The 15,308-nt window shown below is 39.2% G+C and overlaps 3 protein-coding genes across 3 annotated transcripts in view; all 3 read right to left on the reverse strand.

Annotated features, from left to right (window-relative positions):
• Window positions 1-9,444, reverse strand: part of LOC308322188 (protocadherin beta-7-like) — a gene marked incomplete at both ends in the record, with an annotated part of 175,041 nt that extends 165,597 nt beyond the window's left edge. Inside the window, one exon of the mRNA XM_080773381.1 lies at window positions 9,264-9,444. Coding sequence (XP_080629507.1) covers window positions 9,264-9,444 — 181 coding nt within the window. The remainder of the gene's footprint in view (window positions 1-9,263) is intronic.
• Window positions 4,472-7,077, reverse strand: LOC308322882 (protocadherin alpha-3-like; the record flags this gene model as incomplete). Its single annotated transcript, XM_080774371.1, has 2 exons — window positions 4,472-4,519; window positions 4,714-7,077. 2 exons carry the CDS (start codon window positions 7,075-7,077, stop codon window positions 4,472-4,474), a joined length of 2,412 nt encoding a protein of 803 aa, XP_080630497.1.
• A 1,774-nt stretch (window positions 9,445-11,218) lies between the features above and the next one.
• On the reverse strand, window positions 11,219-14,219 carry LOC308322189 (protocadherin alpha-3-like; the record flags this gene model as incomplete). Its single annotated transcript, XM_080773382.1, has 2 exons — window positions 11,219-11,260; window positions 11,904-14,219. 2 exons carry the CDS (start codon window positions 14,217-14,219, stop codon window positions 11,219-11,221), a joined length of 2,358 nt encoding a protein of 785 aa, XP_080629508.1.
• Between the last annotated feature and the right edge of the window lie 1,089 nt (window positions 14,220-15,308).

Below are 15,308 nucleotides of genomic sequence, written 5' to 3' on the forward strand. Positions count from 1 at the left end.
GGGAGACAGAATACAACCGCCCCAAGTGAATAGTTATATTGGATTAACATACTCTAACTAATACAGATTTAATGATTTAAAAGGTTATATTCATTGGAGGATGTAAAAATCACACCCGTGTGAAGTGAGGGGCGCTAATATATGAAACTCATGATGATATGGGTGATGTATGATGTAAAACAAACGGTGCACAAACATTATAGCCATTAACAATAAAGAGACAATATATGACGTATAAACGACAGATGTACAACCAATTGGGCAACAAGTTCAATTTGCCTCAATGAAAGTGGGAACGTGAAAAATGCATCAAGCAACGACTATCAACCTGACTTGACATGAGAGTTGACTTAATGACTGACCATTTAATACATGTAACTTGGATCTACAAAATAGAACTTATAGTTAGTGAGTTAGACATATGAGCTCAAATTATGAGACAGTATGGTCTATTATGTTACCTTGTTTACATCAACAACTCACATTAAATATCATGTGCAACCATCAGGTAACGTTTTGCCAAAAATAATGCCATTCTACCATTCCATGGGTTTCAGCACCAAGGAAAGCAACCAAATAAATGATCCGCTATGTTTTTCCTTTAAACATAATTTTACTTAGGGGTGGGGAAAATAGATATATCGTGATTTTAATGCCACAATATTAAAATCAAAATTGCCATGTTCAGAATCGATTTTTATGTATGTATGTATGTATGTATGTATGTATGTAGGTACAGTACGTATGTATGTATGTATGTATGTATGTATTTTTTTTGTCAGAAACAACTGACGTTATCTGGCTGCATTGAAGTGTATGATTGATCTTTTCATGGTCTATATATGTTTAGAATTGCTTTAAAATGTTTGTTGTAGTATGATTAAACTTGTCATGGTCTATATTGTTTAGAAATGTTTAAAATTTTAATATAATAAGAGCAAAGAAAATCGCAAAAAATGTCAATATCAAATCGAATCGCAATATATTTAAGAATTGCAATATGAATCAAATTGGCACAGATATCCGATATAGGTATCGATATCGTATCAAAAATGAACAATATTTTTGCATTGATTACAGTTCACATCCCCCCAAAAAAGCAACTGACTAAGTATTTTGATTGATATTCAATCACTCAAAGAGTCTTCTTACCTCTCCAGATGCAGGACGCCTGTCAGGGACCACTAGAGTATTTCCATTGCTCCCTGGAACTATTGTAGACCCAATACTCATTCTGGGTCCAACTAACATGTACCGCCTGTCTCCGGACCTGTATTGGATGCTATGGCAAAGTGTCCCATCATAATTAGTCTCTTGCAAATGCTTGGAGGAATAGGCTGTAGGTTTGGAACACTGCATTATAATGAGCATGATGATACTGATGATAAACAGAACTGAAACTGAGCCCAAAGTTATGATCAGATAAAAAGCAACATTGTTTTCCTCTTCATCTTTTGCTGCAGATTTAACATCAGATGCAGCGAATGCCTCTTTGGGTTCAACAGCTTTGACAATCACAGTAGCTGTTGCTGAGAGTGAAACGTTTCCATTGTCTTTTACCAGTATGACCAGTTTATGTTCAGCCTCGTCTGTCTCTGTGAATGAGCGAAGTGTTCTTATCTGTCCTGTATAGCGGTCCAAAGCAAACAGATTGTAGTCAGTAACTTCCTGTAGTGAATATAATAACCAGCCATTATATCCTATATCAGCATCATAGGCTCTCACTTTAGTCACCAAATATCCCGCGTTCACATTACTAGGAATCTCCTCCACACCATCAGCAGTACCGTTAGCACTGACAGGATACAAGATGACTGGAGCGTTGTCGTTCTGATCCAGAATGAACACATTCACTGTGACATTGCTGCTTAGTGGTGGAGTTCCAGAGTCTGTGGCAACAACTTGAAATTTAAAGGTTTTAAACGTTTCAAAGTCAAAACCTTTTAAAGCCAATATGTCCCCATTTTCTGAATTGATATTTAATAATGAAGCCAATTTATAATTGTCTGTCCCGTCCCTAACAATACTATATGAAATCCGAGCATTATCATGCTCGTCACGGTCACCAGCCCTGACTGAAAATAATGAGGCACCTGGAGCATTGTTCTCAGTGATATAAAAAGTATAGGGGTTCATAGAAAACTCTGGGGAGTTATCATTTACATCTGATACAATAACGGTGACGGTCTTTTCAGATGATAATGACGGTTTGCCAGCATCCTTGGCGATAATAGTTACGTCATATTGAGACTGTGTTTCCCTATCGAGAGGTGATTTGGTTATTAAAGAAAACATATTATCTTTTAAAGATTGCGATAAGGCAAATGGGACGTCCTCCCGTATAGAACAAAATACCTTTCCATTAAGGCCAGAATCCAAATCACTGACACTGATAAGAGCAACTGTGGTTCCATGTCTGGCATTTTCAGATATTGCGTCGGAAAATGATGTGACTTCAATTTCAGGTGGATTGTCATTCATATCAACTATCTTTATGATTACACTTTTTTCTGTTGTTAGCGGAGCGAGGCCTTTATCTGATGCTTGGATTTCAATTGCATATCTGTCCTTCTGTTCATAATCTATTAGTTCTTTCACAATTATTTCGCCTGTTGATTGGTTAATTTCAAACAGTTTAAATAATCTATTATTTAGCCCTACGCTATTTCCAAACGAGTAAACTACCTCTCCGTTTGGACCATCATCCAAATCAGTAGCATTGACTTGTATGACAGTTGTACCAACTGGAACATTCTCATTCAATAGCACAGAGTAAATATCTTTAGTAAATATGGGCGCGTTATCATTGACATCAAGTACATCTACTCTGATATTCATTTTACCCGATTTTGGAGGCTTCCCCCCATCTAAGGCAGTTAGCACTAATGAGTGGCTCCCCATAGCCTCCCTGTCTAAAGCCTTTTGCAACACTAGTGTGGGAATCTTTCCATCTTCTCCTTTATCCTTCACTTCCAAACGGAAGTGGTCGTTGTTGCTCAGTCTATACTGTTGTATGGAAAACTGATCCCCGTCTGGGTCGCGTGCGGCTGGAACTTGAAATCGTGCTCCTGGCAAAGCGGACTCCGAAATTTCTAACATTTTCTCTGTCTCGGGGAAAGTGGGAGAATGGTCGTTTATATCAAGCACTTCAACTTCCACGTAATGGATTTCTAAGGGGGTTTCAAGTACGGTTTTCAGACTGATCAAACATGCGCTGCTCCGCTCACATACCTCTTCTCTGTCTATCTTTCTGTTTACATATAATATACCATCGTTCTGATTCACATGGAAAAGAGGATCAGTAGAGCCAGACACAATGCGATATCTCCTTTCTTTCAGTGTGTTCTTATCCAAGCCCAAATCTTTTGCTATATTCCCAACGACTGTTCCTTCTTTAGCTTCCTCTGGTACCGAATATCTTATTTGTCCTGATGCCACGCTGCACAAAAGAGGCAAAGCAACCAGGAACACAAACCACCGCCGTCTGTTCCTCCGTGGCTCACGTCCTCTTTCTTCCATGATGAAGCAAAAAAGCTACAAATCCTCCAGAAGAACTATGACAGCTTAATGACGTTTACTCCACCCAATATTATCATAAATGCCCAATGTTCATGATCCCCACATACGCAAAAACATTCTTAGAAATGCTTGGGAATGATGACAAATGTTCCTGCGCATAGGCAGGAATAAAGCCACTGAGGGGTGGATCCAAGGTCCTATCATGAAACGGACTTTCTGAATCCTTTTCTGAAGTGCACACTGACACCATGCGATCTCACAACTCAGTACAGGAGCATTGCAAACTAGCTATGAACTCAAGATATAAGCAACAATTATTTAATCATCCTAAACAGTAAACACACCGAAACATTGGCAATGAATGAAAGTTTAACTCATGTTGATTAGGTGATGTAATGGTGATGTAAAACAAACGGTGACAAACATTAAAAAATGTGAATCAACATCTCACTCTCAAGCCGCGGCACCGCGGCACGGGTTGTAGCCTTGGCCTACTGTATTAATTCTAATTCAGCACCATGGAGAGCGACATCTCCTGTTTGAGAGACTTATTTCACTTTAAAATACTTAAAAATACTTTTTCATTTTATCTTCTCTGGCATTCGTGTGCATCATAGTCTATTTTTAAATTGCTTGATTCAATATTTGGATTAATTTCATGAGACACGCCCCTTCCAACTGTGTTCAGTTTAAACACATTACAGCCTTATACACACATCCCTGCATTGGTTCTGGTGACTGATATAGTGTCCTTGCGTGATAGTTCCCTTTTTCATTAAAAATAAAACACTATATAAAATAATACAATTTAAATAGATCATTTGAAAAAGCACATGCAGTTCGCTCACACATATCACTCATACCAGACCCAGGGAAATTAGTCTAAAATGGTTAGGGGTGATGAAAAGAATATCAAATATAACTAGAAACTTAACCACACATTAGCATGCAGTTATTTTAAGTTCATTCCAATTGAAAGCTGTAAGTTGTTGATTGTTGACTGATTAAAGAATGTTAGTAGAATTACATGTAGTTAAAGAATTATTATTATTATTATTATTATTAGTAGTAGTAGTCGTAGTAGTATAAGTAGTAGTAGTAGTAGTAGTAGTAGTAGTAGTATTTTATTTTATTTGAACAAAACATAATTCTAGTTATGGGGTTTGTGTCAAGAAAACACATCAACCCACTTACCTCTCCAGATGAATGCCTCTTCTCAGAAACCACTAGAGTATTCCCATTGCTTCCAGGAGCTATAGTAGATCCAATACTCATTCTGGGTCCAACTAACATGTACCTTCTGTCTCCAGATCTATATTGAATGCTGTGGCACAGTGTTCCATCGTAATTTGTTTCTTGTAAATATTTGGATGTGTAGTCTGCGGGTTTGGAGCACTGCATCACAATCAACACCATAATACTAATCAGGAAAAGGGTTGAAACTGACCCCAAAGTTATAATCAGGTAAAAAGCCACATTGTTCTCTTCTTCATCTTTTGATACACTTTGAACATCAGAAGCTGCAAAGGCCTCTTTGGCCTCCATTACTTTGACAATCACAGTAGCTGTTGTTGAGAGTGAAAAGTTCCCATTGTCTTTTACCAGTATGACCAGTTTATGTTCAGCCTCGTCTGTCTCTGTGAAAGAACGAAGTGTTCTTATCTGTCCTGTATAGCGGTCCAAAGCAAACAGACTGTGGTCAGTAACTTCCTGTAGTGAATATAATAACCAGCCATTATATCCTATATCAGCATCATAGGCTCTCACTTTAGCGACCAAATGCCCTGGGTTCACATTACGAGGAATCTCTTCCACACCTTCAGCAGTACCGTTAGCACTGGCTGGATACAAGATGACTGGAGTGTTGTCGTTCTGATCCAGAATGAACACGTTCACTGTGACATTGCTGCTTAGTGGTGGTGTGCCAGAGTCTGTGGCAACAACTTGGAACTGAAATGTTTTCAAAGTTTCAAAGTCAAAGTTCTTCAGCCCCATAATATCACCGCTTTCTGGATTAATATTTAGAAATGAAGCTGCTTTATTGTCAGTTGCTCCATTTCGTTGAATGTGATATAAAATAAGGGCATTATCTCCCTCGTCACGATCAGACGCCCTTACAGTAAACAATAATTGTCCTGGAGCATTGTTCTCACTAACATAGAAAGTATAGGGACTGCGTGAAAACTCAGGACTGTTGTCATTAACATCTGACACAATAACACTTATCGTCTTTTCAGATGATAGCACTGGTAGGCCAGCGTCCTTGGCCATTATAGTTATGTCATATTTAGTCTGTTTCTCTCTATCAAGAGGAGACTTTGTTATTAATGAATACATGTTGTCTTGCAAGGAAGCTGTTAAATCAAAATTAACTTCCTCACTTATAGAACAAATAACTTTCCCATTGAGACCCGAGTCCAGATCACTGACACTAATAAGGGCCACTGTAGTTCCAGGTCTGGAATCTTCAGAGATGGCGCTTGAAAAGGAAGTCACTTCTATCACAGGTGCGTTGTCATTCACGTCAACTATTTTTATGATTACACTCTTTTCTGTGACAAGCGGAACACCGCCTTTGTCCGAGGCTTGAATTTCTAACACATATTTGTCTTTTTGCTCATAATCAATAAGACCCTTCACAACAATTTCACCTGTAACTGGGTTTATATCAAACAGTTTGAATAATCTTTCATTCATACTATTCCCGAAGGAATAAATTACCTCTCCATTGGGACCCTCGTCCAAATCAGTTGCATTTACTTGAATCACCTGTGTGCCTATGTCAGCATTTTCATAAAGTTGCACTGAATTAATTTCTTTGGAGAAAACAGGTGCGTTGTCGTTGACGTCTAATACGTCAACAATAATCTTCGTGTTACCTGATCTTGGTGGTTTACCTCCATCAGTTGCAGTCAGAATTAACGTGTGACTTTTAATAGCCTCTCTATCTAATGACTTTTGCAGCAGTAAAACGGGTGTTTTCACATCTCCTTTATCTTTCACTTCCAAACGGAAATGGTCATTCTGGCTGAGCTTATAATGCTGCACAGAAAATATACCACGATCAGAGTCGCTCGCAGCTTTCAACTGAAATCGTGTCCCTGGTATAGTGGACTCGAATATTTCTAATCGCCGTTCCTTCTCTGGGAAGCTCGGAGAATGGTCATTTACATCTAGCACCTCCACGGCGACATAATGGATCTCCAGTGGATTCTCCAAGACGGTTTTCAGGTTAATAATACACACGCTAGTCCGTTCGCACAGCTCTTCTCTGTCCAGTAATTTGTTCACGTATAGGACACCATCGTTCTGATCAACTCGGAAAGGGTGGTCGTTGGAGCTAGACACAATTCTGAATCCCCTTCCTTTCAAACCGCCAACATCGAGCCCCAAATCCTTGGCTAGATTTCCAACAAAGGTTCCCTCCTTGACCTCTTCAGAGATTGTATATCGTATCTGAGCCACTGCTCCATTCCAGAAAAGAAACACAGCAATCGCGAAAGATATCCACCACTGTCGCCTCCCCCTTATAGCCACACTGCATCCTCTTTGTTCCATGATACAAACAGTGATCCGTTAAAACGATAAGAGTATTCAAATGTGAACGTCATCCGTCATTCTTAAAGACAAATGTGTTGCCTTGTTCCCTGCATAAATGGCAACTATGCAAATAGTCATTTGGAGAATGTGATGTGATCTCGCTGCTCACGCTGTTCTATACGGAAATGTTTGAACCACAACGAAAGGTTAACACCAGAAATGGGTGGAACCAAGTGCAGCCTATGAAAAGCTATAGGCTAAAATAATTGTTTCACTGGAACACTGACACCATGAGATCCTGAATCAGATTGCAGGTCATGTCAACATGTTATAATAATCACAGCCAGTATTGGTAATCAACAACTCAAACTGTTTTGAAGTATAATTATGCCAATCGTATTATTGATAATCTTGACATTACATAACATTTATTTTTCAACGCAATACCATTATAACCAACGAATCAGCACCATGACCAGTGCCAAATAAGTCAACCATGGAGGTGACACCACGCTACCTACTGCAGTTAAATATTTGCCTTAATTCCCGGTGAGAGAAATTCAGTTGGCAGCAAAAACATATATTTTACAATAGTGTGAGAGAGTCAAAGTAAAACAGCATTCAATTTCACACACACACTTAAAAACGTAAAAAACAAACAGAAAACAAAAACAAACAAAAAAAACCACATCACAGTTGTGATATGCCGTCCACACAGACTGCCATTGGTAAATAGAATAGCCTATATCTGTCCCAATTTCGAATACCTCCTTTCATGGACAAGGAGTGAACTATTTTTACCATTTTAAAAGTGATACTTCAAGGAAGGTCAGATTTAATGAATTGCTCACACAATGACTCTAATAATAGTAATGAATAGCTACTGACCTAAAGTATTCCCCAGAATATAATTTAGGGATATACACTTTTTTTTTTCATCAGAATGGTTTGAGGAACGATTTCGTGGATTACTTGCAATTAATGGGATGACACTGGAAATTGAGCCCAGTTTCAAATCACCACACATTTCATTTCAGGACTAAGGACAGCTACGCATGTCGGGATAGCTGGGGATTTCAGCACCAAGGACAGCTGTAATTCATGTTAGGGCATTTGAGGCACAAACCAGTCTTATTCTAAAAGCTAATAAACCAATTGACTCATTGACAGCCTTCTGATTGATCACTGACTCCCTGTGACACCCTGACTGACAAGCCATGTTCTTCCACATAGCAGAGGTTATTTGTAATGACTTTGCTAAACGTGATAAAAAAACCATATCCAATTTGGAGAATGAATGAATGAACGAACAAACAAACGAACGAACGAATTCATTCATTCATTATTGCAATATGCCTATATCACTAAAGGCAACAGGCTTTTCTCTTGTAGTGGGTGGAGAGGGGTCCAAAGCAACTGCACGGGCAGGACTTGGAAATGGTCAATTGTTATTTCAGTTAATGTCAAGTTTTGCTGTGATGGCAATTTACACATTCAACAAAAGGAGAGGGGGAATACGTTTGTTTGTTTGTTATACATTGTTCACAAAATGTATCTTACCTCTCCAGATGCACGCCTCCTGTCAGAGACCACTAGAGTATTCCCATTGCTTCCTGGAACTATAGTAGAACCTATACTCATTCTGGGTCCAACTAACATGTACCGTCTGTCTCCAGATCTGTACTGGATGCTGTGACACAATGTCCCGTCATAATTAGTCTCTTGTAAATACTTGGAGGGATAGTCTGTGGATTTGGAGCACTGCATTATAATCAGTACAATGATGCTGATGATAAAAAGTACTGAAACTGAGCCCAAAGTTATAATCAAATAAAAAGCCACACTGTTTTCCTCGTCTTCATTTACAGCACTTTTAACATCAGATGCAGCAAAGGCCTCTTTGGGTTCCATTGCTTTGACAATCACAGTTGCTGTTGCTGAGAGTGAAACGTTGCCATTGTCCTTTACCAGTATGACCAGTTTATGTTCAGCCTCGTCTGTCTCTGTGAATGAACGCAGTGTTCTTATCTGTCCTGTATAGCGGTCCAAACCAAACAGACTGTGGTCAGTAACCTCCTGTAGTGAATATAATAACCAGCCATTATATCCTATATCAGCATCATATGCTCTCACTTTAGTCACCAAATGTCCTGGATTCACATTACGAGGAATCTCCTCCACACCTTCAGCAGTACCGTTAGCACTGACTGGATACAAGATGACTGGAGCGTTGTCGTTCTGATCCAGAATGAACACGTTTACTGTGACATTGCTGCTTAGTGGTGGAGTTCCAGAGTCTGTGGCAACAACTTGGAATTTGAATGTTTTGAATGTTTCAAAGTCAAATGTTTTTAGTGCCAAAATGTCACCGTTTTCATGATTCATGTTTAAGTATGACGCAAGTTTTTCATTGGCTCCTTCCCTAGGGATATGATATGATATAACAGCATTATCACCTTCGTCATGATCATAGGCTTTTACCGAAAAAACCGACACGCCGGGAGTGTTATTTTCAGCAACATAGAAAGTATATGGATTTCGTAAAAACTCTGGAATATTGTCATTTACATCCGATAGAAGTACACTTATAGTTTTTAAAGATGACAAAGATGGATGGCCTGTGTCTTTAGCATTAATTGTAATGTCATAATAAGACTGACGTTCTCTGTCCAATAGTGACTTTGTGACTAGAGAATACATGTTATTTTCCAAAGACGGGGTTAGTGTAAAAGGAACCGCTTGATCTATGAAACACATAACTTTTCCATTGAGACCAGCATCAGAATCTTTAACATTAATCAGTGCCACTGTGGTTCCTGGTTTGGAATCCTCGGGGAGGGCACGAGAAAAAGATGTCACTTCGATTTGAGGTGCATTATCATTCACATCAACGATATCAATAATAACTGTTTTTTCTGTTGTCAGTGTAGCTATACCCTTGTCAGACGCTTGTATGTCAATTTCATATCTACTCTTCTCTTCATAATCTATGACTCCCGATACAATGATTTCTCCAGTCAACAGATTTAAATCAAAACTCGCTCGTGCTTTTGCGTCCACATCATTCCCAAAATAATATTCAACTTCAGCATTTGAGCCCTCGTCCAAATCCGTTGCATTTACTTGTATAACAGTTGTGCCTATGGGAGAATTTTCGTATAGTTTCACAGTGTATGAATCCTTTGTAAAGACTGGGGGATTATCATTAATATCGGACACATCGATAGTAATTCTCATTTCTCCCGACTTTGGAGGCTTACCTCCATCAATGGCGGTAAGAAGTAACACATGTCTCTTGACAGATTCTCTATCAAGTGGCTTTTGAAGGATTAATATAGGAGTTTTACGGTCCTCGCCACGATCTTTGATTTCTAAACGAAATTGATCATTGTGGTTTAATTTGTACTGCTGAACAGATAATAGGCCACTATCCGCGTCATGTGCAGCTTGCAACGGATATTTTGCTCCAGGTAAAGCAGACTCAAAAATCTCTAGTCGTTTTTCTTTCTCTGGGAAGCTGGGAGAGTGGTCGTTCACATCCAGTACCTCCACCGAGACATAGTGGATCTCCAAAGGGTTCTCTAGCACCGTTTTTACACTGATCACACACGCACTGGTCCGGTCGCACACATCCTCTCTGTCAATGTTTCGGTTTACATACAGAATACCATCGTCCTGATTTACTCGAAAAAGAGGCTCGTTTGACCCGGCCACAATACGATATCCTCTCTGTTTCAGTGTGCTCTTATCCAGTCCTAGATCCTTAGCTATGTTGCCAACAACTGTCCCTTCTTTCACTTCTTCAGAAATGGAATATCTTATTTGTGCCGAGGCCTGCACGTTCCAGCAGGACAGAACCAACGCAGTAATTACGGTAACCATACCAGGTCGAACCCTCCATACCCAGCGTTCCCTTTGTTCCATGGTGTGATGAAGTGATGACATATAATCCAATTGAATTGAACTATGATGGCATTGCCAAGCCTAATCTTGATACTGCAATTCACAGATCTATTTCTATTTTATATGACCAATTGTGTGGATAGTCCCATTCACGCTGTTGGCCAACATACAACCTCGTTTCATTCTTCCGATACCAACATTGCAACCAACGAAATGGGTGGACGAAAGCCCAGTGAATGACGAAAGCCAATATAGCTCACGCACTATTACGCTCATATAGTGACACCATGCGGTAGGCCTACCGCAATGAGCGAGAATTAATGTAAAACAGATGAGGTATGTTTACATATACATAATTTAATGTTGATATTGGCATTGTTTGAGTGCAACAAAGTTGAGAGGCAAACATACGTTATGCGAGTGTTTTACAAACAAATGGGGGCATGAACATAATTGTCTACGTGGCCAAACAGCACTAAATAGGCAAAATGATTTGTATAAGTCAACTATTCATAATAATAATTATTAATATTATAATTATTATTATAATTTTCTGTCTGTCTGTCTGTCTGTCTGTCTGTCCAACAATAATAAATACATTTTGGGTTAAATGGTCATGGTGATCACCGTGAGGTCTACATTGTGAGGTCGATGTATAGATAATGGAAAATGTCATGTAATAAAACTGTTATTGTCCTAGTATATGGGTTTCAGGACCAGGGAGAGCAGCACGCAATTTGGGGAACTTTGTTTGATGTGTCTTCAAAATGTTTAAAAGCCATAATTTTAGTTAACACCCAGTATATAGACATATACTGTATTATGCGATAAAAAGCAGTTGTGTTCCATAAAAGCAACAAGTAACAACATTCTCAGAAACAATGTAGTTATATAGTCAAGGAGCTGTGCATACCGTTATGTATGTGTATTATATTGCTTACCTCTCCAGATGTTCGCCTCCTATCAGGGACCACTAGTGTATTTCCATTGCTCCCTGGAACTATAGTAGAACCTATACTCATTCTGGGTCCAACTAACATGTACCGTCTGTCTCCGGATCTGTACTGGATGCTGTGACACAGTGTGCCGTCATAATTCGCATCTTGCAATTGCTTGGAGGAATAGTCCGTTGATTTGGAGCACTGCATTACGATCAACACAGTGATACTTAAGAGAAAAAGTGTTGAAACTGAGCCCAAAGTTATGATCAGATAATACGCCACATTGTTTTCCTCTTCATCTTTTGCTGCACCTTTAACATCAGACGCTGCAAAAGCCTCTTTAGGCTCCACAACCTTAATAATCACAGTAGCTGTTGCTGAGAGAGAAACGTTTCCATTGTCTTTTACCAGTATGACCAGTTTATGTTCAGCCTCGTCTGTCTCTGTGAATGAACGAAGTGTCCTTATCTGTCCTGTATAGCGGTCCAAACCAAACAGACTGTGGTCAGTAACTTCTTTCAGTGAATATAATAACCAGCCATTATATCCTATATCAGCATCATAGGCTCTAACTTTAGCCACCAAATGTCCTGCGTTCACATTACGAGGAATCTCCTCTATACCTTCAGCAGTACCGTTAGCACTAACTGGATACAAGATGACTGGAGCGTTGTCGTTCTGATCCAGAATGAACACATTCACTGTTACATTGCTGCTAAGTGGTGGAGTTCCAGAATCTGTGGCAATAACTTGAAACTGAAAGGTTTTCAAAGTTTCAAAATCAAAACCTTTTAATGCCAAAATCACTCCATTTTCAGAGTTGATGTTAAGAATTGATGCCAGTTTGTTTTCTTCACTTCCATGTCTCAAAATATGATATGAAATAACAGCATTATCACCTTCATCAAGGTCAGAGGCCTTGACTGAAAATAATGAGGCACCTGGAGCATTATTCTCAGTAACATAAAACGTATAGGGACTCGAGGTAAACTGTGGGTTATTGTCATTCACGTCTGATACGACAACACTTATTTTATGTTCAGATGTCAAGGGTGGATCACCTGCATCTTTAGCAACTATTGTAACATCATATAAAGACATGTGTTCTCTATCCAACTGTGACTTAGTGACTACAGCAAACATGTTGTCTTGTATTGAAGGGGATAACGTAAATGGAACATCATCTTTGATTGTGCAAATAACTTTGCCATTAATGCCAGAGTCCAGATCAGTAACACTTATCAGAGCCACAGTTGTTCCAATCCTTGCATTCTCAGGAACAGAGTTGGAAAATGAAGTCACTTCTATCTCAGGAGCATTATCATTAACATCAATTACAGTTATTCTTATGCTTTTATCAGATGTTAGAGGAACTTGTCCTTTATCAGAAGCTTGTATGTCAATATCATAGCTCGTACTTTCTTCAAAATCTACCAAACCAGTGACTTTGATTTCACCATTGATGGGATTCACACTAAACAGATTCAATAATTTTAAATCAACTAGGTTACCAAATGAATATGTTATTTCGCCATTAGCACCCTGATCCAAATCCGTTGCATTGACCTGAATCACTACAGTGCCAATTGGAGTATTTTCCCGTAATGATGTAGCATACGTCTCTTTATTGAAAACAGGTGAGTTGTCGTTAATATCAAGTACATCCACGTGAATGAATAAAGTCCCAGACCTGGCCGGTTTACCTCCATCAATGGCTGTAAGCAGAAGCCTATGTTTCCCTGCCGTTTCTCTATCCAGCTGTTTTTGTATAACTAAAAATGGTATTTTACGATCTTCCCCTCTGTCCTTAACTTCAACTCTAAAATTGTCATTATGGCCTAATTTGTATTGTTGAACAGAAAACTGTCCGCCATCGGAATCACGCGCAGCTTGGAGCTGGAATCTCGCTCCTGGCATTGCGGACTCAGAAATCTCAAGCCTGTTCTCCTTCTCTGGGAAAGTGGGAGCGTGATCATTTACATCAAGCACTTCCACCGCGACATAATGTATTTCTAATGGGTTTTCTAACACGGTTTTCAGGTTGATCAAACACGTACTGCTCCGTTCACACACTGCCTCCCTGTCAATGTTTCTCTTCACGTACAATATGCCATCATTTTGATTCACCTCAAAGAGAGGTTCACCTGATCCTGCTACAATGCGATAACCCCTGTCTTTTAGTGTGGTCTTATCGAGGCCCAAATCCTTAGCTATATTCCCGACGACTGTCCCTTCTTTCACTTCTTCAGATATAGAATATCGAATCTGAGCTGATGCTCCGCTCCACAAAATATCCACTAAGATCGTAACGAGCATCCACCACCGTATATCCCTCCATGTATCGTATCCCATTCCTCTTTGTTCCATTATTAGTGGTTAAAAACAAATCTGTCCTAAAAGGTGAAGATTGCTTCAAGCAGTCATTGTATATGTCACATTACAGAGCGTAGTCCAAGGTACACGCGTTCTCGAGTGATGACATTCAAACATATATTATAATCCTTGTCAGCTGCAATAACGCTGGCGTTATAGAAACAACGAGCCCTGTTATGGGCGGCCTATATAAATATCGTGACGAAAGCACGACTCTGTACCAAACCTACACTGACACCGTGTGTCAGAAAGAAAATCTGCTATATCTGACGAGGATAGTGTTAACATAAACCATAAAAACTAATAAAAGTTGAAGACTTCACAAAATAAAGGACACATTTTATATTAAATGTATATGTATTCTCGTTATATGGTGAGATCCAGTAGAATGAAATGGTAGGCCTAAGATATGTTCTCAACACATTCACTCCACTCCATGTCCATGTCCTTGCCCTCGTTCAACACGCAAAGGTTTGCCAAGCCAACTGCCATCATTCAGTGTATTTCAGCACCAAGGACAGCGACATATAGTGCCTTTTGGAACAAAGCTTCAGCTTGCAAGCGCAAGAACAGGAGGGCGGACACAAACTCATGCCAACATCATGTGTATGGTTTGATTCTAGTTGGGCACTGGCACCTTCAAAATATTACAATATCAAATGGTACTGAACAATGTTAACTTGTAGTGCCATAGTTATTATGGGCAAAGTAAAACATAGCAACATGCACCATATAATATAAACAGTAAAGGTGCCAACTGATCCAAAAATAATAATAATTATTATTATTGTTATGAAATCAGTACAAAGCTTGTTGAAAGCTCAGAATGTAGCTTTCCCACGTGCAGGTCAAAACAATTCTATTCAACCATTACCGGTGGTATAGCCAAGACTCTTTGAATTTGCACAATTAGACGATGACGTGTAGGCTCAACTACCTGTCAATCATCCCCTATTATTATGAACATATGCTAAGGAGTGTAATGCCCAAACTCTGTAATACTTGAACTATGTTATTCTTTTCAACTTTCAA

The sequence above is a fragment of the Protomyctophum bolini genome (assembly GCF_963924005.1).
Source record: "Protomyctophum bolini genome assembly, chromosome: 10".
In the NCBI taxonomy this organism is placed as follows: Eukaryota; Metazoa; Chordata; class Actinopteri; order Myctophiformes; family Myctophidae; genus Protomyctophum; species Protomyctophum bolini.